This window comes from Marmota marmota, unplaced genomic scaffold (assembly GCF_001458135.2).
Source record: "Marmota marmota marmota unplaced genomic scaffold, marMar, whole genome shotgun sequence".
NCBI classification, from domain to species: domain Eukaryota; kingdom Metazoa; phylum Chordata; class Mammalia; order Rodentia; family Sciuridae; genus Marmota; species Marmota marmota.
Genome location: NW_025999898.1, coordinates 1,549,782 through 1,573,443, shown reverse-complemented (window position 1 = coordinate 1,573,443; position 23,662 = coordinate 1,549,782). Strand labels below are relative to the sequence as shown.

Below are 23,662 nucleotides of genomic sequence, written 5' to 3'. Positions count from 1 at the left end.
AAAAAAAAAAAAAATATATATATATATATATATATATATATATATATATATATAAAAGATGGGATGTAGCTAGAGGTAAGGCATCCCTATATTCAATTCCCAGTGCCACCGAAAAAAAGAAAAAAGTTATCTGCGTGACTGGGCAGTTGCTTTTGCTTCTGTTTTCTACTCCAGAGCCCTGCTGTGGGGCTAAGGCATTTGACTACTTTGTTTAGTGAATGGTACATAGTAAATGGTAAACTATTTTTCTTTTCTATAAAATGTGGGTACTTGACTGGTATTCTCCAAGCCCTGTTCCTTCTCTGATTTTCTGTGTTTCAGGAAGCAGAGGTCCAGAGAGGGGAAGTATTGACCTGAGGGGGCATCCTGACTCCCAGATTGAGGTTGTAGTCCATAGTGGGATGGTTGACATGGCAAGTCCAGAGACACCTGCTTGTTCATTTCAGAAAGTTAGAGGAAATGAGGTAGTGACCCTGCCCATACAATTCATAATCAGACCTAAATCATGTTAGCTGAATTTAACTCTTGAAATATTTCCTCCGTCCTTCGCTACTGGATACCATTTGGCTCTCTTCCAGTCTGTGACAGTTTCTAGGCCCCTTTTGGGTTTTGAACTAACTAAATGTCCTTAATTCCAGGCTCAGTTCTGGTGTCCAATGAGGTTACCAGCTCTTTCTTTTCCCTCCTAGATTTGTTCTTTTAGCTGTCATGGGATTGCCCTGTGGCTTAGAATTTACTTTCTTATAAACTGAGGGGGAAGGTACCAAGTCACCAGATTTCTCGTCACTAACCACCAGACCACTCCTTTCCTTAGCAAATGTGCTCTGAGAACAGATTGTACAACAGGAAATCACGTGTGGGCTAGAAACAAGCTCTCAGCTTTCATCTCTCCCCAAGTGAGAGAAAATGGAGTGTCCTAGAAAGAGATGTTGGTTGAATGTTGGTGCAGGTGACGTCTGAACCTTGATATACTATCTATTAAAAAGGGATACATCCCCCTCTGTTCCCACGATTATCATTAAGTATTACACATAAGTAGTAGTATACCAATCAGATAATAATCACAATGGCAGGCAACATTTATTTCCTGCTTTTCTCCCCCTGCTTTTTTGTGTGCGTGTGTGTTTGCTAGGGATCAAATCCATGGCTTCACACATGCAAGGCAGGCATTCTACCACTGAGCTACATCCCAAACCTATTTCATGCTTTTTGTTTGTTTGTTTTGGAGGGGACTTGAACTCAAAGGAACTTTACCTCTGAGCTACATCCTCAGCCCTTTTTATATTTTGAGACCGGCTTATGGTCTTGCTAAGATGCTGAAGCTGGTCTTGAACTTGTGATTCTCCTGCCTTAGCCTCCCAAATTGCTAGGATTACAGATGTGCACCACTGTGCCTGGCTGTTTTAAGCTTTCTAACTTTTTCTTTTTTCTTTCTTTCTTTTTTTTTTCTTTCTTTTTTTGTGGTGCTGCTGGGGATTGAACCCAAGGCAAGCACTCTACCAACCGAGCTATATCCCCAGCCCTTCATGCTTTCTTTTAAAAAAAAAAATATATATATATATTTATTTATTTTTTAGTTGTAGTTGGTTGGACACAATACCTTTATTTTATTTATTTTTATGTGGTGCTGAGGATCGAACCCAGGGCCTCGCAGGTGCTAGGCGAGCACTCCACTGCTGAGCCACAACCCCAGACCCCCCCCACACACACTTCATGCTTTCTTAATAACAAAGGCCCTACTGTATATTCTTCACTGATTATCTTGCCTAAGCCTCAAGACCACCTTAGAAGCACTATTACACTGTTTTACAGCAAAAAGTTGAGACCTAGAATAGTTAAGTACCATTTCTAAGCTATGTAACCATTAATGTATACCTAAAGATTATTAGTATTTCCAAAAAGTCCATCAAAACCTAGTAGCTTCATATAAATTTGCTTTGAATTGCAAAGGGCAGTAGGAAACGGAGAGACTTTCCAGAAAACAGCTGGGTTTAGAAGTCAAAAGAAACAAGATCTAGTTCTGGAACTCCCTCCAATTCTGAATGTGATATTAGACAAGTTATTTACCATCTCTAGGCTTCAGTTTACTAATCTGTAAAATGGGTCAAGGAATTAGATATAATGATCCTCTTTCCTCTAATATTACCTAAAACGACAATACAGTCTGATGGTGGCTATTGGCAGTGCTCGTTCAAATCCCATTTCTGCTGTTAACTTGAACGGATGATTTAACCTTTCTGCATTTGCCTTCACATCCCTGAAACAGTGATCATAAACAATACTAATATGATTGTTGTGGGATGGAATAGTGTAGTTTGGGAGTATAGTTGATGTTCATAACCTATAGTTACCTTGGGAAACCCATCCTGAGCACCAGGGTGGTGTAGCATTGCTTCTGATTGGGAAATAAACAGCAGCAGTTCACAGCGATAATTGAAGAAATCTGCTTTGCCTGAAGGAGGACTGTGGTGCTTCCATAATCCTGGGAAAGGCAAGCAGAAGCTTCATCCACACCTGCTCTCTCTGGGCGGCCCAGCTTGCTATCAATTCTGGAGCAGTTGGTAATTACTGCAAGCCTTGAACTCTGCCAAAGGCCATGGGGCTTTGCTAATGGGATGGAGCTTTCCCCTAGCTGGAAAGGGTGGCCAGGCACCAGGCTTCCTCTCTGGGGAAGAAGGGCTGCAGGTGGGAGTTGATAGGAACTCAGCCTGGCTGAGTCTTTGTCTTGGTTGTCTAGGCTAGAAGGTTCAGATGGCCAGTCTCCTACTGGGCAGCTCCCTGTCCCTGCTCCAAGTGTAGTGTCTGTATTAGCTCCAAAGGGAGTTCTTATTTTCTGATAAAAGGGGGAGGGAAAAACAGTAAGCCAACACCACTCCACCCCCTTGGGAGAGGAGCTGAGTCAGTGAATAAGCCTTTTGTTCTTTCTTGGCTGCCAGACAACAGCCTGCCTGTCCCCCATCCCTACCAAGTGAGAGGGGGCTGGGCTGCCTAATGGTTAGTGCAGCAGGTCTGGTGGCATTTCTCTGGTCTCCCAAGGGAGCTAGGGGTAGCCACTCCATCACCAGAACTCATAAGCAGCATTTACAGCAGGTACGTGGGGTCGGGTGTGCTTTTAGGCTTCTAAATATATGAGACTAATCCAGACTAGTCCTAGCATCTGCTTCCTTTATCCTTGGTTGCTCTTCCAGTTCAGCTCTGCCTCATTAACACAAATTGATTTTTTTTTTGTCCCCTGAAGATTTGTGTATGATACCGCCTGACAGTTAGCAGCAGCTCACAGCCATATGCTTGGTAAAGGAGGGAGTTGAGAAGCAGGGCTCTCTGGAGTCAGACTCCAAAGCCTCAGTTTATTAATCTAGAAAACGGGGATAACATTATCTTACAAGGTTGGAAGTTAAAAGATGGTGCATATATAAAGTGTGTGGCATCCAGTAAGTGCATAGGTAGCTCTTCTCATCCTGGATGATGGAAAGGTCATTTCTTGGTATCTTACTAGGTATTTGGGAAGTTAGGAGTTCCTGGCTTTCCTTCTTCTTCCAGCCCCTTAGATTTTGAAATTTAGACCTTGGGAAAATATACTTGCAATACTCCATTTTGTTTGTTGTTTTTTGTTTGTGTGTGCTTTCTGAAACCTAGAGATTGAACCCCGGGGTGCTCTACCACTGAACTATATCCCCAGCCCTTCTTGTTTTTTATTTTGAGACAGTTCTCATTAAATTGCTGAGGCTGGCCTTGAATTTGCTATCCTCCTGCCTCAGCCTCCACAGTTGCTAGGATTACAGGCTTTTTTTTTTGGGGGGGGATGGTTATGGCTATGTTGCCCAGCTTGGCCTTGAACTGGTGAGCCTCCCTTTTCATCCTCTGAGTAGCTGGGATTACAGGAGTGTGCGATCATGCCTAGCTCATTTCTTTTTGTAAATTGCCTTTTGGTTTTCTACAGGCTTGGGGGCTTCCTTACTGAAATTAAACCCAGACTTTCCAAATTTCTCCCTACTGTGCTGGGTGCAATGACACACACCTATAATCCCAGTGACTCAGGAGGCTGAGGCAGGAAGACTGAAAGTTTGAGGCCAGCCTCAGCAATTTAGCTAGATTGTGTCTCAAAATTAAAAGGACTGGGGGTATAGCTCAGTGTCAAAGTGCTCCTAGGTTCATTCTCTATTTTGATATGGCCCCAGGAAACAAAAATCTGTATTTCTTCCTACATTGGCAGGCTTGAAGAATGTGGCTTTTTGTTTTATTATGGAGGTAGGTATTTCCTTCTGTGTGGTGGCAGCCCATGACTGATGAAATGTCCATTGAATTTTAGGACATGAATGGGGGGAGCACTTGGTCCAGATAACCATCTTCTCATAAATAGTGTCCCTCTATTTCCCCTTTGGGTGATCTGGGAGACTTTCTGTTATGGAAGTTGATGGTGTTCAGTACAAGGCTAATGAGAAGAATGGGGCAGGAGCCTTGGCTTGCACACGCAGATACATGGTCACCCTTAGCCACCCTGGGTGACTCAGGAGGAGCTCACAAATCTGCTTCCTATGACCTTACAATGACAGGGAATCAGAGCATATTTCATGTGAGGGAGCCTAGAGTGTCAAGGTCCCTGGAGATTATCAAATCCAACTCCTTATTTTACAGATGACAAAATTAAGGCCCAGAGAGGAGGGGATTATTGAGGTCACATAAACAATACATGCCTTGGCTGGTCAATGGGAGAGTTTTCTTGGGAAACCAAGTTAAGATAACATTGCTTGGTGAGTCAAGTCATATTCAGAGCAAATCATAATATCCTGTGAGTTTTTATATCAGTTTTAGTATTTTCAAATGATTTCACGTTAATTATGTTGGTTTGAGACAGATAAGGAAGCAAAGCTCAGAGAGGCTGATTTGCCAAGTGTCATGTAGCTTGGCTTAGCTGCTATCAGAACACAAGTAAAGAGAAATGGATGATTTATAGACAGTTGTTAGGCAACTGTGCAAGCTCTTCTTCCTCCAAACCCCTCCCTGTCAATATTATTATCCAGTCTCTGGCTGTTTCCATTACACTTCACATCAAGATGGATAGTTAATCCATTTGATCATGGCCATGTCCCTGAGGAAATCTGAAACAAGTTCCTGTGTTATTTTACCATGTCAACCATCAGCCATTTATTTCAAGGCTCCTTCTCAGAGGATTTCCTCTGATGACTGAGCCCAAGTTGCTGGCTTTGGACAAGGATGCCAACTTGGATCTTGGGTCTTGGTTCTGGTGGGCAGTGTGCTGGGCATTCACCAAGCCCTGTGGTCAGCACTGGAGTGTGGCCAAATATAGTGCTAAGGGCCCTATATGTGCAATCAGAAAACAGGGTTTGTTTCTTAGGGGATGACCTTGATCAGGTCAGAATTTCTCTGAGCAGCCAGAGCCCACAGATTCTTGGTGAGTCAAGTCATATTCAGGGCAAATCATAATATCCTGTGAATTTTTACATCAGTTTTAGTATTTTCAAATGATTTCACGTTAATTATGTTGGTTTGAGACAGATGAGGAAGCAAAGCTCTAGTCCACAGATTCTACATTTTTGGAGTGTTCTTTAACTTCTCTGGGCCATTTAATTATCTATAAAGTGAATAAGACCTAACTCTTAGGGTTGAGCTGAGAATAAAGTAAGATAGTATATATAAAGTGCTTAGCATGGAGTGAGCACTCCCCATGAGTTAAATGGCAATACCATGGCCTGACTGTGTCACTGAGCACCATGAGAATTCAAAGATATATAAAAACTCTGGGAGGTCAGATAATCATTCTAGTTTCTTCTTGACCTGAACATCCCTCAGAGCCCTTTTGGTCCCTTGCATGGGTTGGGAATGGTCCACTAACAGTCTGTGCTCACGCCTTCCAGGACTTTTAAGACAAGAATTCTATCTCTTAGCAGGATGGTCAGATCCATTTTCTAGACAATTTTAAGGATTAGGGATGAAACTGGGTTAGTTCTCTGAATCTGTTGGAACCCTGGACCAAAAGAACAAAACAGTATCTTGCTTTTAAGACCCTTTCCTCTATATTATTTCCTCTGGACCCCCTGCCACTTTGTGAGGCTCATACTGTTATTACCCCCATTTTACAGATGGGGAAGAAGAAATCCAGATGTTCAGGAGCTTCTTGGTGAGTTTAAGGTAGTCTTAGACCTAGGTTAGCATTAGTCCTGGTTCAACCAATGATTTTTTTGTGTGTGTGTGTGTGGCCAGGGTGAATGACTGCTCTTGTTTGGGCCTTGGGGATGCTATTTAATTGAGTGAAGTCATGAAGTAGGCATAGCCTGATCACTTCCTTCTTTTCTTGCCAGGGGGAAGGACTTGAAAGAACAGCACGAGCAGAAAGTGTGTGAGAGGGAGATGCAGCGAATCACTCTGCCCTTGTCTGCTTTCACCAACCCCACCTGTGAGATTGTGGATGAGAAGACCGTTGTGGTCCACAGCAGCCAGACTCCTGTTGATCTGCCAGAAGGCAGCAGCACTCCCCTCATGGGCCAGGCTGGCACCCCTGGGGCCTGAGCCCCTCCAGTGGGCAGGAACACATATAGACACTGGTGCAGGACAGCCCGCCCTCCTACAGCTGGGAGGATCGACATTTTGTGTTGTGGTTAAAACCTAACCCCACTTTTTTTTTTTTTTGGGTGAATCCTCATGATAGAAGCAGGTAGGGCTGTGGGGGAGGCTGAGTAGGGTCCTATCAATGCTCATTCTTCATCCCTTAGAGCAAGATTTTGCCTGTGGATGGGGACAGTAGCATGGCTCCTAGAGTGGTGCTGCTGACAAGGGCTTCCACATGTTTTCTGTGCCCCTAAAACTGGACTGGGAGCATAGGGAGCTCCCCCAGGCTCCTCTGTGCTTTAGACAGCCTCAGCCTCTGCCTTTCTGTTTGTTCTCCATGAGCTTGAGTGGCATAAACTGTTATTCATAGTTCAGGCCAAGAAGGTCAAGAGGAGGCATTGAAAGAATATAGTTTTTTTAAGTATTTGGGATGGAACTCCCTACTGACCTTTGAGAACCGGAAGTGAGTTTGTACAAAAGTCAGAACTTTGGGCTGAGAACAGGATCTTGGCCTGGGCCTGCTGGGTGTGCTCCAGCTTGCTGGCAGTGATGTGCCTTGACAACCATGGGCCAGGTCTGGGCCCAGGGACTCTTCCTGTTTCGTAAGGAAAGGAAGGGAAGAATTGCACTAACCATTCCACTTAGGAAGAGGGTAAAGAATGATCTGCTCCTGCCTTAGGCCCCAGAGGCAGAGGTGGATCTGGGGGGCCCCAGACCATCTCTCTTCTGGGGTAAACAGTGACTTCTCTTCATTTTGTGCAGGTAGAAGAGTAGCTAGCTAACTTGTGGGAATTATTTACAGTGGGGTCTGGTGAGCTGCTTTTGACTGAACTCAGAGGCAAGGTAACAGCACTTCAGGGCTTGTCCCTGCAGTGCACTTTGGTTTGCAGGTGGCTTTGTAGTTTCCAGGCCAGCACCTTCCTGTGCAGCAATGGGGTTAGGGTCACAAACCCTAACTTGTAAAACAATCAGAGAACATTGGAAAGGATTTTAAGATTCTCCAAGTCTCTTAGACATGGGCCCAGAGAGAAAGTGACTTGCTCAAGGCCACTCTGTGGCCAATAGAGCTGAACTTCCTGAGTACAACATTTTTCCACTGCACTGTGCTCCTGCTCAGCAGGCCCTCCAAACCCTGATGTCACACTTGGAGGACTTGGCAATGCTCCCTAGCCACAGAGCTTCCTTCCACTGCCCTGTGTGGAGAGGTGGGTGAATGGGGCCCATTTCCTTCAGCTGACTGCTCCCTGGAGCCATTTGCTGAGGGCACCTAGACCTCAGGGGGAGCTCCCCCAGGAGTCCCTTGGTATTAATGATGTTGGGGAAGAGAACATTACTGGTTTCTACTTTTCTATAAAAGGATTTCTCTGTATACATGTTTTATATACCTCATTCTGACACCTGTGTATAAAGTATGGGAAATTGCCGTGTATTTGACTTATATAAAAACAAAACTCCATGTTGCCAAGCTTTTGTGGGGTATTGTAGGTTACTTTGTCAACAACTGTGTGTGAACATTGCCCTTCTTTTCACTCACTCTAGCCTGTATGTGAAAGGCAGCAACAGTTAAATGGTTGGAAATTGCACCTTCTGTGTCCTGTTGTCATCACCAGGAATATTTCAAGTTGAAGCTGTGGGAAGGATGGATGTGTGGGTGTCTCAAGAAGGAAGTTGGTCACTGCCAACCACTCCCCCTTCAATGATGTTTGAAATGAAGAGAATTAAAATGAACATCCATACTGTCCTTGTCAGGGACTAGACAAATGGATGGGTGGTAATACTGTGACAACCAAAAGAGGAATGGGTATGGTTGAGAAGGATGGATCTTTGGGCTGCCAGGAGCAGACTTTGGCAGAGGAAGCTGTCTGTGGCTGAATCCTAGGGCTCTAGATCGAAAGCTATAACACAGGAATGTTTTTTGGACTTCTGGCAGGGGATTTTAGCAATAGGTGCTCAGGCTCTAGGTATACCCAAGGTGTCCTCTGCCCATGCCCAGATATTGTTCTACAGTTCTGTCATCAGTTTTTTCAAGGAAAAAATTTTGCCCTTACATTGGATTCCTCAAGCTATGGGGAGTACAAAGGAAAAATTATCTTTGTATCTTTGGGTTTATGGATTTATATTATGCCCATAAACAGGCAGCATCAACTTGCCCCATGGTCAGTCTTCCATAACATCCCTCAGGACCAGACGCACTTCCTACACACAGGGTGGGATAAATGCATGTGTTTCTCCCCATCACTAAGATGGTACATAGCCCTGTGGAAACAAAGCCAGGAAACCCAGGCTGTATGTGTTCATATATTAGGAGGTAGGAGTAGAGGGCTCCTGAGGACTTGGCTGGCAGGTGGGAGCCAGCACAGTAGTTTGTGGAGCCAAGATGAGGTCATAGCCCTATTTCCCAAAAGGGGCTGCCTCAGGTAAGATGTGCACATTCTCTGGAGCAGGCTGAGGTCTGCCTCAGGAGATGGGAACTAGTTTTGGGAGTGTGAAAACCCCCTGCTATGGGGAGTCATATGGCCTGGATGGAAAGGTGGCCAGAAGATGTTCCACACTTATGTCTCTGAGTCAGGCCCCAAGTCACTTTTTCACTCTCAGTATTGTCAGTTATGTTAACTGCTTAATTTATTTATTTAGTCTCAATGGCCCAGGTCAGGCCCACCACTCCCACACTTGCTGGGGACAGATAAAGCACAACCAACCATACAACGCTGAACCACATTGCTGCTGGAAGTCCAGGACTCAACCCTACAGCAAACCTGCAATCTCTACACAGAAGTATAGTCTAAACTCTGGCCAGAAATGACATCCCCCAACTCATCCAGTCTATGTACATTATTTCACATATCACCCAATAGATACAACAAGATAATATTAACAGCAACCACTCTTCTGTATCACACACCCCCACCCCCAATACAACCACCACACATTGCATTTATACCCCAAACCCATTCCCAATTTGTTAAATATGGTGCAAGCTCACAGACACTTAGGAGAGGCAAATCTAGTTGTGCTGTAGAATCCCTTGAGGTCTGGGAACCAAGGTGGAGGGTACCTCCAGGGCTTTCCAGTGCCCGTGGCCCTGGAGTGTGGCTCAGGAGGCATAGTCAGGAGCTATGAGCTGGGCCAGCCTACAAGGGAGGTAGAAGCCAGATGGCCAAGCTCAGGGAGCTGTCTCAGTGTCTTAGATCTGAGATTCTGCCACCACCTCATCCCAATCCAAGTTGCTACTTGGAATAGGAATGTTGATGGGTGAGCAGCGGTTATAATAAGGGTAGGGCCAAGAGACTGTGAGACACCCACCCCCAACCCCCGCCTCAGACCTTAGGCCTGTGACAAAGCCATACAATCCTCCAGAACTCATCTAGTTCTAGGTAAAATGTCTCGGGCTTTTGACTGAGGAACCCACCAGAGTATGAGTTATGAGTGACTGAAGCCAGGATATGGGTTTTCTAAAGGACAGAACCTATTTCTCTCTAGCCCCCAGTCAGTTTCTGTGCTCTTGGTGACTGCTTGTTGAGAAAAGGATGCCACCCAGAATTTTTTGGCCAGTCTCTAGTAGTACACTTTGAGAACACAAAGTAGAAGATCCTCACACATTGATGTGGTTCCTAAGCTGGCTAGAGCCACCCGCTGGCAGATAGTATGAATTAACCCTCTTTAGATTCTTGGTCAGTTCCATCATACACTATAGGACTCTTCACACCCTACTCAGAACATGGAGTGGAAATGGGGAATATCACTGTCATTTTATACCCTTCAAGTGCCACTTGGCCACCAGTCTTCCTCTCATCCACACTCCTACTTGAAGTCCTTCCTCAACCCAGCTGGTCCAGACACTTCAGAGCCCATAGGCAGATTCACCCTGGGATCCTGCCCAGCAGGTCCAAGTCATGTCAATTAGTGTAAGCAAGAGCCTCCTGGAATCCCACTGCCAGGGAGTTCCCAAGGGGTCCCGAGTAACAGATTCCTCCTGGCCCAGAGTCCAGGCTTTTTCTTCTTCACAGCTTTCAGGCGAGTGTTGGACTTACAGACAGTAACCAGGCCCCAAAACCTAGAGAGATGTGTTTTCCTGGTGTGCGCCTGCTCGCCTCCTGGGGAGGTAGTAGAGATGGCTCATTCTGCTTCTAAACAAGCCGCCAATCCACAGGAAGCCCAGACAGCCCTGCTCACAGCAGGGACAGGGCGCAGAGGGGCAGTGCTGGCTGTGGAACGCCCCCCTGCAGGGGGCTGGGCTGGGGCTAGGGGGGTGAATCCCGGGTCAGGCCGTACTGCATGCTCACAGTGTGGTCCAGCTCCTCCAGCTCTGCAGGCAGTGGGATGCCCAGCTCTCCCAGATACAGGGAAAGGGCCTCAAAGGAATCCTCCAGTTTTGAGAATGCTGGTCTAGAAAAAAATGGGATGAATTAAAGGCAGATGGAAATCAGTAGGACCATGGGGTGGTATGAAAGGAATCCAGGCAGAGGCTCAGTCACTTCCTGGTTATGACCTCAGGCAAATACTTTAACCTCCTTATGCCTCCATGAGAAATGGGCATAATATGTTACTGTTCCCTCACAGGATTACTGTAAAGGTTAAAGATAACACTGTGAGAAGGTGGGCCCAGCTGGGTGCACTGGTACATGCCTGTAATCCCAGTGACTCAGGAGGCTGAGGCAGGAGGATTGCAACTTTGAGATCAACCTCAGCAACTTAGCAAAGTTGAGACCATCTCTAAAAAATAAAAGGGCTAGGGATGTTGCTCAGTGGTTAAGCATCTCTGCGTTCAATCTTGGCCCCCAAAACCAAAAAACTTTCTTTGTGCAATTTAGCAAGGCCCCCCAAAAAAACATTTATCATGTTGGACCAGGGATTTTGGGTGTTTCAGGCACGCATTCTACCACAGAGCCATATCCTCAGCCCTTCTAGTTCTCTTATAGTCCAGAAGACAGCAATCCATGTTTAAAATTAAAATTTGTACCCTAAACAATCTTCTTTTCTTGGATTGACTTTTTCTTCACAACATTTGTCACCTTCTAAATATTCAATATAGTTTATATTCTGTTGTTTATGAACTCCCCTTGGGAGGCATGTGCTTACCACTAAGCAACATCCTCAGCCCCAATCTCCTTGTTAGAATACTCCATGAGGGTAGGCACCTTTGTTTTTTTCAGTGCTGTAATTCAAGCACTTAGAATTGCACCTAGCACACGGTAGGCACTTAATATATATATTTTGGAATATACACAGGCATTTAGAATGACTCAGAACGGATATTAGCAAACAAATATTGTGTAGTTCCACAATTTTTTTAAATATTTATTTTTCAGTTGTAGTTGGACACAATACCTTTATTTATTTATTTTTATGTGGGGCTGAGGATCGAACCTAGGGATTTGCACGTGCTAGAACACTCTGCTGCTAAGCCACAACCCCAGCCCCCACAATTTTTTTTAAAGTTGTTAACACTGTTGTTATTGAAGGATTGCTGTCTTTTGGACTATAAAAGAACTAGAAGGACTGAGGATATGGCTCTGTGGTAGAAATGTGTGCCTGGAATACCCAAAAATCCCTGGTCCAACATAATAAATGTTTGTTTGTTTTTGTGTGTGGGGTGCTGGGGATTAAACACAGAATCTCACACATACTATGCAAGTACTCTACCACTGGGCTACATTCTCAGCACTATGATTATGACTTTTTTTTTTTTTTGAGGTACAGGGGATTGAATCCAGGGTGCTCTGTCATTGAGCTACATCCCCAGGCCTTAACTTTATTTTTGAAACAAGGCTGGCTTTGAACTTATGATCCTCCTCCTCAGCCTCCTGAGTCACTGGGATTATAGGCATATGCGCATATAGGCATATGCCACCATATCTGGCAAGCCCCATGATTTTTTTTGGTACCGGGGATTGAACTCAGGGGCATTTGACCACTGAGCCACATCTCCAGCCCTATTTTGTATTTTATTTAGAGATAGGGTTTCTGAGTTGCTTAATGCCTCGCTTTTGCTGAGGCTGGCTTTGAACTTGAGATCCACCTGTCTCAGTCCTGAGCTGCTGGGATCATAGGTGTGCGCCACTGTGCCTGGCAAGCCCCATGATTTTTGATATTTGATAGCAAGAAGACAACAAGGATTCTAGTTTTCTAATGCATGAACTTAAAAAAGATATTGGCTAGAGCTGGGGTTGTGGCTCAGTGGTAGAGCACTCACCTTGCATGGCAAGTCCATGGGTTCGATCCTTAGCACCACATAAAAATAAATAAATAAATAAAGTATTGTGTCCAACTACAACTAAAAAATAAATATTAAAAAAAAGATGTGGGCTAACTCTGGTAATATTGAAAGCCATCACTTGAGAAGAATTAAGGCAATTTTAAGAAGACATTTTTTTGTGCATGGTACTAGGAATTGAACCCAAAGCCTTGCATACTAGGAAAGTGCTGTACCACTGAGTTACAAGCTAATCCCCAGCCTTTTTTTTTCTTTAAATATTTTATCTAGTTGTCGATGGACCTTTATTTTATTTATTTGTATGTGGTGCTGAGAATCAAACCCAGTGCCTCACACGTGTTAGGCAAGTGCTCTATCACTGAGTTACAACCCCAGCCCCCAAAGCCTCCCCCTTTTTGGGAGGCGGGGTGCTGGGGATTGAACTCAGGGCCTTGTGCATGCGAGGCAAGCACTCTCTACCAATAGAGCTATATCCCCAGCCCCACCCTACCCCAGCCCTTTTTATTTTTTGAGACAGGGTGTCACTAGGTTATTGAGACTGGCCTCAAAACTTGTGATCCTCTTGCCTCAGCCCTTTAAGTTGCTAGGATTATAGGTGTATACCACCATGTCCAATTTAAGACTTTTTAAAAGAATAAACGGGCAAGGCACAGTGGCACATGCCTGTAATTCTAGTGGCTCAGGAGGCAAGTTTAAAGCCAGCCATAGCAATTTAGTAAGGCCCTAAGCAACTTAGTGAGACCTTGTCTCCACATAAAAAATAAATAAAAAACAGGCTGGTCATGTGGTTCAGTGGTTAAATGCTCCTGGGTTCAATCCCTGGTACTAGTAAATAAAAAAATAAACAAAAGAAAAGACAAAATTAATGCATAAAGTTGCTCATTGTAGTTAGTACCTACTGTTTTGTTTTTTGCCGGGGGTGGTGGAGATTGAATCCAGGGCCTGAAGCATGCTAGGCAAGCGCTCTAACACTGAGCTACACTCCCAGTTTAGTACCTATTATAATGAGGAACTGGAAAAACCTGAACATTTACATTATATAGATTATAATACGTTCAGTCTCTTAATAGTATTTCATGTTGCCAACAAAAGTGATAAAGAAGAAGACTAGGTAGTAAGTAGGAAAATGCAGAGCAAAATAAAAAATTTTATTTACTATGAAAAAATGCACATTTATGGACAGGGAAATATAAAAGCATGAAGTCACTTGTATTAGAATGGCTTAGGTGAATTTTCTTCTATTATTATTTTTAAAAAATTGGTGGGGTGTGCTGAGGAATCAAACTTAGAGCCTCACGTATGCTAGTTGAGCAATCTTAACAACTGACCTACAACCCTAACACTTTAAAATTTTTTTGTAGCATTGGGGATTGAACCCAGGGCTGCCATATCTAGACAAGGGCTCTACCACTGAGCTGTACCTCCAGCCCCACATTTCTTCTTTTAAACTTTGATTTAGGTCAGACTTGGTAGCACATGCCTGTAGTTCCAGCTACTTGGGAAGCTGAAGCAGGAGGATTGCAAGTTCAAGGTCAGTCTGGGTAACTTAGTTGAGACTCTGTCCCAAAATGAAATAAAAAACAGCACTAGAGATGTAATTCAGAATAAAAAAAAAATCCAGAAAATTTTCCTTTAATAGCTGTGTCTCTGTGTCCCATCCAGCTCACTTGATACTATGCCTTTGTCTCTCTCCCCTCAAACCTGGTATATGTCAGAGTTGTCAGGTAGCTTCAGGGTTTGACAGGTGCATTCTTGAGCTCAATGCTTCTGCTGCCCCTTGTGCCTGAGAAGATCTTGGAGGCGACTTAAGGCTGGAGAAGCATCCCAAGACCCTATAAGCTGGGAGAAAGGGGTAGGATACCAACCTGCTCTCAGGCTCCAGTTTGCAGCAGATAGCAGCCAGGGGAAAGAAGGCTGGGGGGCAGTCTGTGGGGACAAACTTCTCCCAGAAAAGCTTCACGTTCAGGCCAAAGTCCAGTGTACGAGGCAGGCAATCAGGATCTGCATACACTTGCCCAATGATCTGTTGATAAAATAGCTGGTTAGAAAGGACTATAGAAGGCAGCTATATGGCAGGGGAAAGGGATGCTGGTGTGCGAACAGAAGGATGCACAAAAGGAGTGGTAAAAACTAGGTTAGAGAGCTGCTTGCTTTCATCTCTCTAGAATTTGCTAATCCAGACCTCTCTTTCCACGGAGAATCTGGTTACTAAGGAGGGTATGGAAGACAGCAGAAGGACAATGTTCTAAATTGGCACCTAAAGGCTCCCAACTTCCACTCATCCCAACTTGCCCTGCCTGTTCCTCTTATGGCTGTGTTTAGAGTCAAGGCTCTGTGAGGTGAGGGGCTAGGTTTGATTCATGTCTGAAACTCTGGCACCAGTTTAATCCTTTGTACTCAGCAGATGCTCAATTGACATCTATTAAAGAAGAATCTTTTTTTTTTTTTCTGGGTAGTACTGGGGATTGAATGAACCCAGGGCCTTCCACTTGCTAGGCAAGTTCTTTACCACTTAGCTACATCCTCAGCAATTTTTTTAAAAAAATTTTATTTTGAGATGGGGGTCTTGCTAAGTTTCCCAGGCTAGCCTGGAACTTGGGATTCTCCTGCCTTTTCCTCTTGAATAGCTGGGATTAAAGCTGTGCACCACTGCACTCCACAAAGAAAATTACTAAAACAACAACAAAAACTTTCCTTCATTGTTGTAACCACTCTTAGTCTCTCCTTTCCTTCCCACTCACAACTTTGTGGAAATGACAGAAGCCTTCAAATGTCTCATTGGTTCTATGAGAGGACTAAGCAGGTTGTTGACTGAGTGCTTTGGGATATACTGAGCTCTGTTGCTGAATGACTGCTAAATTGCTAAAGGCAGGAATATTTCCAAGATTCAGTCTGTATCCAGTGGTTCCTACCACAGGGTTGGTACTTCCAGTTGATGGGTTTAGGTCCTGGGGAACAACGAACAGAGGGGAATTGGAAAAGGCTACAGTTGGCCTAAAAACTAACAGCACATGAACAATCCTTTGCCTTTCCTACTGGTAATTTAAAAAAATTTTTCAAAACCAGTACTGGGTATTGAACTCTACCACTGAGCTATATCCCTAGCCTTCTTAAACACTTTTGAGACAGGGTCTTGCTAAGCTTCCAAGGCCTCAAATTTGTGATCCTTCTGCCTCAGCCGCTAAATCACTGTGATTTCAGGTGTGTGTCACCACACCTGGCTTCCTACTGGAATTCTGATGTCAATTGAGCATCTGCCCCTTACTTCCGTGTGACTAAGAACTACCCACTGCCCCTTTCTGAGCCTCCATTTCTTCACCTGAAACAACCTCCTTAGTCCTCTCATAGGACCAATGAGACTCAAATGTGGAATGCATTACAAATACTAAAACTTTATATCACATTGATTTTATGGTGAGCTATTCATCCCTAGGAGGAAAGGCCCTCAAACATGAAATGACGCAGGGCTGCTAGGCCTGCTGCCTCAGACCTGGCCTCTGTGCCAAAGCTCACCTCGCAGAGAACGATCCCAAAAGAGAAGACATCCACTGTCTCATCGTAGCTCTTTCCTTGGGGAATAAAGGAGAGTAGGCTGTTAAGTTTACATCTCTTACCTGCTCTGCACTGGGTGTAAGGTCAAGCCAAACCAGAGACAAAAACCAGGACTACAGAACAGGTTCTGGGGGATGCCCCAAAGGCTGCCCAATATGGGTTCCATTTGAAAATCATTTCTACTCAGTTTTGAGTGGCCTGCCTTGGAGAGACTTTATACAGCATTGCCCAGATGCAACTGCATAGTACAGGGGAAAAGAATTGCACCCACATTCATTTAGATTCTGCTTTCAGCCAGCTGTGTGTTCCACGGCAAGCCACTGAACTTCTCTGGGCCTCAGACTCTGAAAAGAATTGCATCAGGCCTTTCAATCCTGTGCCTTTCAAGAATGCCTGGGCTGATTTGAGTATTATCCACCAGGGGGCACCATACTTCAGTTCTCAGCCTGGAGAGAGGAAAAGCTGAGGTTGGGCAATGAATACACTGAGTTCTCAGCCACCCTTGGGGTGCAAAAGCCAGTCTTTTGTGAAACCAGACTTTACCCTATGTCAAGCACAATAATCAGCGCCCACTCATAAGCTCAGGGAGGAAGGAGTTTATAAGGTCTGGCCTGCTGAAGGTTAAAAATCATCAAGCCCCCAGCTCTGGATGTCTGGCCCTACACTTCTCAGGCCTCCCCAGAAGTTCTTAGGGCTCAGCTACAAGATGCGGCTTGTTTTCATTCAGGGGCATTCCCTTCAGGGTTTCAGGACTCACCATTCAGCATCTCAGGAGCCATCCAGTAAGGGTTTCCCACCACTGTGTAGCGTTTTTTGCGGTCATTCTTGCGCAAGGTGCGTTTCTTGGTGGTGGCCTTCTCTACTGGGGGCCTTTTCCTCTCTTCCACTATAAGCCGCGACAGCCCAAAGTCTGCTACCACCACAGTCTTGTCCTGGTTGGACAAGGACCAGGTCAGGACTTGGTGGGGGATGTTCTCAAACCTGGCTGTGGGGTGTGGGCATAGGCAAGAGAAAGGGAGCAAAGGTACACAGCAAAGGAGAGTCACAGTAAAAATAGATGTGGATGTGCGTTTGTATTTCTATCAGTCTGGTGTATGCTGTTGGCAGATTCCCAGCTCAAGAAAAGGTTTACAATAGAACCACAGCAACCCTGGAGGAGTAGGACTCTGGAACCTGTAGAATGGAATTTAAAGGTGAGACAGGGATTTGTTTTGTTTTTTCCTGTTCTGCCTTTTTCCAAAAAAGATTTGAGGTAGTTGCTAGAACCAGGATAAGAGAGAAAATGATAAGGTGGAGGCAGTCAGTGGGGGTGACTTGGTGAGATAGCTACAGGGCAGTCATGCGAGAAGGGATTAAGAATGTTTTGTGTGGGTCCAGAGAGTGGGGGCTAGGGCCGGTTGGTGGACACCAGGGAAGCCAGATTGCAAGTCAATAGGAGTAACAATAGTGTAACAACCACAGCTGAGGGGTTGTGGGAGGAATGCTAGCCTCAAACTGGTCACTGTAAATTTATTAGCTCTGTAGCCTCAGATTGAGGTTTCAGGTTCAAATGCTATAAAACAGGGTTAGCAATGAGCTGTTTTACAGGGGCAAAAAATGGCAAATCATCAGGGTTCTATATGCTATTAAAGAACTTCTAAGGTCCCTCCAACTTTTTATAGTGTTAAGGGTCAACCCCAGTACCTTGTAAGAGCTCTATTACTGAGCCACCTCTCCTAGCCATGAGGTCCCTTCTAGTTAAAAGAATTCAAAGAGGTCACATTGTATCTGCATGTGTCTGGGAACTTCCAAAAGACAGGAGTGCCTTGTAAGCAGCAGGAAGGGCAAGATAAGGAGCCCTCAGGCAACACCTGTAGCCTGAAGTCAGAACCCATGCTCAGCTTCCTTGGAATTCAGGAGGGCTGGCCCTAGGGAGGCTCCAGCCAGGCCCAGAGTGAGGGACATACCAACTTGATGAGGCAGTTGTGTGAATTCAGATCCCGGTGGATGATGCACATGGAGTGCAAATAGGCCTAGAACAGAAACACCAGTCAAAGGCCAGTAAACCAACCACACTCTGATTCTGGAAACTGCTCTATTCCCAGGGCAACCCTGCCTAGCTTCAGAACCTAACCTGGACAGTGGACTCAAGCCCCCGCCACAGCTACTTCTTGTTCCAACACTAACTGGAAGACAAAGGCTGTGGTGGGTTTCCTCTCCCTCCCTGCTGCCATCTCCTGCCCATCTTTTTGTTCACCAGTCACTAACAAAGCTGGTCTAAGACCTCACTGCTCTCTCTTTAAGTCCTCAATTCCATTGGGCCATGGGGTCATGGCCCTTGCAGCTCCCTATCACCTCTACCCATTTTACTTAGATCAAGGCCATCTGAAATGAATGCCTTCAGATGTAAGCTCCCTCCTTTCCCGTACCTTGAATCTCTTGACTTCAGCCATTTTGGATCCTTTCCTGCCTGTGATAAAGAAGAAGTGACCTCCTTCCTGGTCTAACTAGCTCTATGTTCATGACACCTTTCCCCTGAGACTCTACTCTCCTTACTCGACCTATACTTTAACTTCACCCATTCCCCCTCCGCCATACTGGGGGTGGAAACCAGTGCTTCAGACATGCTAGGCAAGTGCTCTCCCACTGAGTCATATCCCCATCCCACCCTCTTCTCCCTCTTCTATCTAAATGTTTTTAAACAAGTTCCTGTTAGTTATTTTCCCTCTCCAGGGCTCCACCTTGGTTCTTATCACTTCTTTTTTCCTTCTCTACCCTTGCAAATGCAAAAAGAGCCACTGCTCCTTCTCCAGGCCCCTGCAATGCTGCTTCCAGCCTCTAGCCTCCTGGAACTGTTCACACCTGGGGCAACACACTCAAAACTGGAGCTCATGATCTGGTTGCCTGCCTTGCTCAAAGGCTGTAGGCACTTTTTCCATGTTCCCTGCTCCTAAGACCTTTGTATATCTGTTTTTTCCCTTCTAGCCTCCTCAGTGTCAGCCCTTCTCAAAGCCATCTTTCTACCCATTACATGGATGCTTTTTCTGTCCCACAACTCCAGCTGCTCCTTTTCTGCAGATGACTAGGTGACCAACAGCCCATCCCTAACCTGCTGCCTCAAAGAAATAGTTTCCTATCAGGAGATGGTGGAAGGTTCTGCTAGCAGATCAGTCTCAGGAGGCACCAATGCAAGGCCTTCCCAATCCCAGATTTTCCCTGACCATCACTGCGACATCAGGTATCTCAAGTTACCCTGACTCTTTCCCCAACTCCTGTTCTTTCACTGCCAAACAGTTTCTCCATTTAGACTCCATCATGTTCCTCTGTTGGTACCTTAATTTATTAATTAATTTATTTTTGGTACCTTAATTTAGAAATCTGAAATGCTTTACTGTCCCTCTCCAACAATCCCTTCTGAGACTCTCCCAATTCTATCCCAATCTACGGACCATTCCAGACTCACCTTGGAAAAGATGAGGCTATGGTAATGAAACATTACTTAAAAAGTGCTTAAAAATCTATTTGTCTTGGGCTGGGGTTGTGGCTCAGAGGCACAGTGCCCGGCTAGCATGTGTGAAGGCACTGGGTTCGATCCTCAGTACCATATAAAAATAAAATAAAGATATTGTGTCCACCTATAACTAAAAAATAAATATTTTACAAAAATCTATTTATCTTTTGAAACATAGGAACTCTAATCTACTGTTTCAAACTAATACTGCCTTCATGGACCTCATATAAAGAGCAGTGGTTAAAATCTCAGATGTGGATAGGTCAGACTAACCAGCCCAGGACTCCAGCCCTGTCTCTAAAAATTTAGCCTCAGCTTCATATCTGGAAATGGAGGGTTGTGAAGAATAAACATGTTCACATGTGTTAATCCCTCAGCTTAGTGCCTGGCACATACGAAGCACTTCGAACTTGCCAACTGTAAAGACTGATAAGATTGGATCATTAATTCCTGGGAATATACACAGTTTCTTCCTTTATCCTCCCAGGTTTTTGCTGCTGTCATCACCTAAATCTCTGGGCTTCTCTGCTAATGTGCACTTTAATCTAATTCTAGCCCATCCTTCAGAATTCACTGGGAACTCATTTCTTCCCTCTGATTTCCTAGGCAATGAGGTCTCTGCTTGCTTCAAGGGCTCTCAGCACTTGAACACCTCTGTGATAGCAAGACCAGGCCATCTTGTGCTATGGTTTGCCTCTGTAGTTTACCTGGTCCATTCCCCATTTATCCTTAGAGATTTGGAATCCTTTGAGAAAAGGATTTGGGCTGAGAACAGTTGGCCAGAAGCAATTTCATTGGCACTGAGAGAGAAATTTAACAGCTCTTTAATGACCCAGCCTACACAATATGTACAGGAAGGGGTATCTGTCTTCGAGAGCAGTCCAGAATCTTCACACTTCTCCCTACTCCTGTGATGGCAGAATTTTAGATTGGACTCACCATTCCGGAGGCGATGCCTTTTGCAAATCTGACCTTCTGCTGCCAGGGGAATGGGTCCTGCAGGGTGGGGGAATGCCAGTCAGAGGCTGTGGCCACAAATGGTGCAGGCTCCATGGGTCAGCATAGTATGCATATGCCAGTGCAGCCTCCCTGTCTGTGCTTGTTCCCCCCAACATGATCTTTGGGGACACAGGTGTCACTCTGAACAGCCTGCCAAGGATCTTGGTGACTATGGGGCCGTATGCTCACCACACTGCGTAGAAAATCCTTCAGTGTACCCCCCTCAATGTATTCTGTCAGCAGGTTCAGCTTCTTGTCCTTGTACAGCACACCAATGAACTTGAGCACGTTGGGGTGGTCTAGGCTGCGCATCACTTTCACCTGGGTGAGGGTAGAAGGCCAGAGGGTGGATGGCTAACTTTTCACCAAGTCCTCTTCCCTCCACCTGCCAGGGAGTCAGCTCAGCAAGCATGAACTGCCTCTCCTGCCTCCTATCTTTTTTTTTTTTTTTTAATATTTATTTATTTTTTTTAGGTGTAGATAGATACAACACAATGCCTTTATTTGTGGTGCTGAGGATTGAACCCAGTCCCACCTGTGTTAGGCGAGCGCTCTATTGCTGAGCCACAATCCCAGCCCCTCTCCTATCTTATATGATGTGGCCAGGCACTAGGATCAGGGAGAGGGAAGAACACCACTATGTGGATGGGGACGGCCTTATAGGCTTGGCCCTTGGGATCTTGCCTTTCTAGGAACTTTGCTGGTGAATTGGAGTGGAAGGGCCCAAGAGTGAAACAAAGGCCTGGGGAGTAGCACCTAGAATACAGGCATTCCCAACTGAAGCTCCTCCATGGAGGAATGTGGGAGGGATGGTAAAAACTATAGATTATCAAGGGGTGTCAGTTTTCTGGGAGTCCTATTCTAGGCACCCTATAGGGTGTTCAGTTGGTGACAGTAGCACTAAGTGGGGAATTAAACTGGTCTGTTTTTTTAATCCATCATTCTCATAGTCTGAGAGTTTCTCTGAACCACATCTTGTTTGTTATCACATTCCTTGTACCCAGCTTGTTTATTTTTTTAGTACCGGGGCTTGAACCTAGGGGTGGGGGTGGGGGCTTTAACACTGAGCTATATCCCCAGTCCTTTTCTTTTCTTTTTTTTTAGTTGAAGATGGACACAATATGTTCATTTTATTTATTTATTTTTATGTGGTGCTGAGGATCAAACTAGGGCCTAGCACATGCGAGGCAAGTGCTCTACCGCTGAGCCATAACTCCAGCCCCCCTTTCTTTTTTTTTAATTTTTTTTATTTTGACAGGGTCTTGCTAAGTTGCCAGAGGCCAGCTCAAACTTGCAATCCTCCTGCCTCAGTCTGAGTCATTGGGATTACAGGCATGTGCCATGATGCTTGGCTTTGTGCTGTTTTTAAATAAGTTTTCATTGAACAAATTAATTATGCTATAATTTAGAGGGGATAGAGATATTCCTCTAGTGCTGCTCAGTCTTTAAGACAGTGATTCCAAACCAAGTTTTCTCTTGAAACCACTAACCCTCTTCCAATGGTGACACTAAAATCCCACCCCCTACACCACTTTCTTTCTCCCTCCCTCCCTCCCCCCAAGCCTTTCTTTTTTGGTACCAGGGATTGAACTCAGGGGAACTTAACCTCTGAGCTACATCCCCCAGACCCCGCCCCCCTGCTTTTTTTTTTTTTGGTACTGGGTATTGAACTCAGGGGTACTCGGCCACTGAGCCCCATCCCCAACCCTATTTTGTATTTTATTTAGAGATACATCTCACTGAATTGCTTAGTCTTGCTGTGGCTGAGGCTGGCTTTGAACTCACGATTCTTCTGTCTCAGCCTCCCGAGCCACTGGGATTACAGGTGTGATCCACCATGCCTGGCTCTTTCTTTTTTTAAAAAGAGAGGGTCTCACTACAGTGCTGAGGTTGGCCCTGAACTCTGGGTTCAAGGAATCCTCCTGCCTCATTCCCTGTAGTGGTATAGACTACAGGCACAGTGGCAGCTCCAACCCTACTTTCTTACCTCAGTCAGGAAAGTCTTCTGTGTCTCCTCATCACATCGAATTAACTCCTTCATGACCATCACTTTGCCTGTGGCTTTGTGTGTCACCTACAGAGAGGATGACTATTAATTATGCAGAAACCAGAGGCAGTTCTGGAGAACTGTTTGTGGAAATCTACAGCTGTGGTATAGCTCAATGATAGAGTGCTTGCCTGGCATGCGCAAGGCCCTGGGTTCAATTCCCAGCACCACAAAAAAACAAAAACTAAGCAACTGGCTGTCCCATCCCTTGGAAGATACACTGAGCCACATAAGACCAACAGAGTCCACATGTGGAGGACACAGCATGGGACAACAGGGGACTCTGAGGGAAGTACACCCTCTTCCCTGGAGAGCTGAGCATGCGCGGAGGAGAGGCAAGAATCCAGAGAAGGAAAGTAGGGAAGGAGGCAGGAGGGGACACTGCCAAGCCAAGCAGGGGCTCTGGTCATCTGGTACTGGAGTGAGTCACTTGGGTGAACAGAAGTCTGGTGGAGCAGGAGGGTCAGTGCCACAGACATGCACCAAGGAACAGGGTGGGTGGGGTGAACTCTCCAGCCCCGCTGCCCCACAAGCTGAGATACATGGCTTACCTGACCCCCCCTCCCAGCTTTCAGCAGAGGAGGAGGAGAGAAAGAGAAAGAAGTTAGTCCCTGGGCTGTTTACCAGGTAAACAGGGTGGCAGGAGCCATTCCCCCATCTCTTCCTTGCAGCATGACCAGCACTGGGGCCTGTGGGTACTTTATACACCCCCACTGACAGAAAAGTTCATCCCAACCCTGGTCTCCTGAGCTACAAGCTCACTATAGAAGTGACATTGCCTTTAGATGGCTAG

General features: G+C 45.3%; 2 protein-coding genes across 18 annotated transcripts in view; one reads left to right on the top strand and one right to left on the bottom strand.

The window, feature by feature from the left end:
- The window catches only part of Pik3ip1 (phosphoinositide-3-kinase interacting protein 1), a 28,328-nt gene extending 5,091 nt beyond the window's left edge, over nucleotides 1-23,237 (top strand). For 2 of the 7 annotated variants that reach the window (XM_015504908.2, XM_048798260.1), the window contains exon 6: nucleotides 6,321-8,150. In XM_015504908.2, coding sequence (XP_015360394.1) covers nucleotides 6,321-6,528 — 208 coding nt within the window. In that variant the 3' untranslated portion in view covers nucleotides 6,529-8,150. The other 5 variants (XR_007345668.1, XM_048798261.1, XM_048798263.1 and 2 more) reach the window with 5 other exon arrangements.
- Nucleotides 9,168-23,662, bottom strand: part of LOC107158475 (E3 ubiquitin-protein ligase RNF185) — a 110,755-nt gene continuing 96,260 nt past the window's right edge. For 10 of the 11 annotated variants that reach the window (XM_048798251.1, XM_048798255.1, XM_048798253.1 and 7 more), the window contains 8 exons: nucleotides 22,810-22,896; nucleotides 21,012-21,143; nucleotides 20,763-20,819; nucleotides 18,280-18,345; nucleotides 17,091-17,265; nucleotides 16,295-16,350; nucleotides 14,647-14,804; nucleotides 9,168-10,953 (listed from right to left, as the gene is read on the bottom strand). In XM_048798251.1, coding sequence (XP_048654208.1) covers nucleotides 10,809-10,953; nucleotides 14,647-14,804; nucleotides 16,295-16,350; nucleotides 17,091-17,265; nucleotides 18,280-18,345; nucleotides 20,763-20,819; nucleotides 21,012-21,143; nucleotides 22,810-22,896 — 876 coding nt within the window. In that variant the 3' untranslated portion in view covers nucleotides 9,168-10,808. Of the gene's footprint in view, nucleotides 10,954-14,646; nucleotides 14,805-16,294; nucleotides 16,351-16,604; nucleotides 16,780-17,090; nucleotides 17,266-18,279; nucleotides 18,346-20,762; nucleotides 20,820-21,011; nucleotides 21,144-22,809; nucleotides 22,897-23,662 lie in introns of those variants that run through there. The other variant, XR_007345667.1, reaches the window with a different exon arrangement.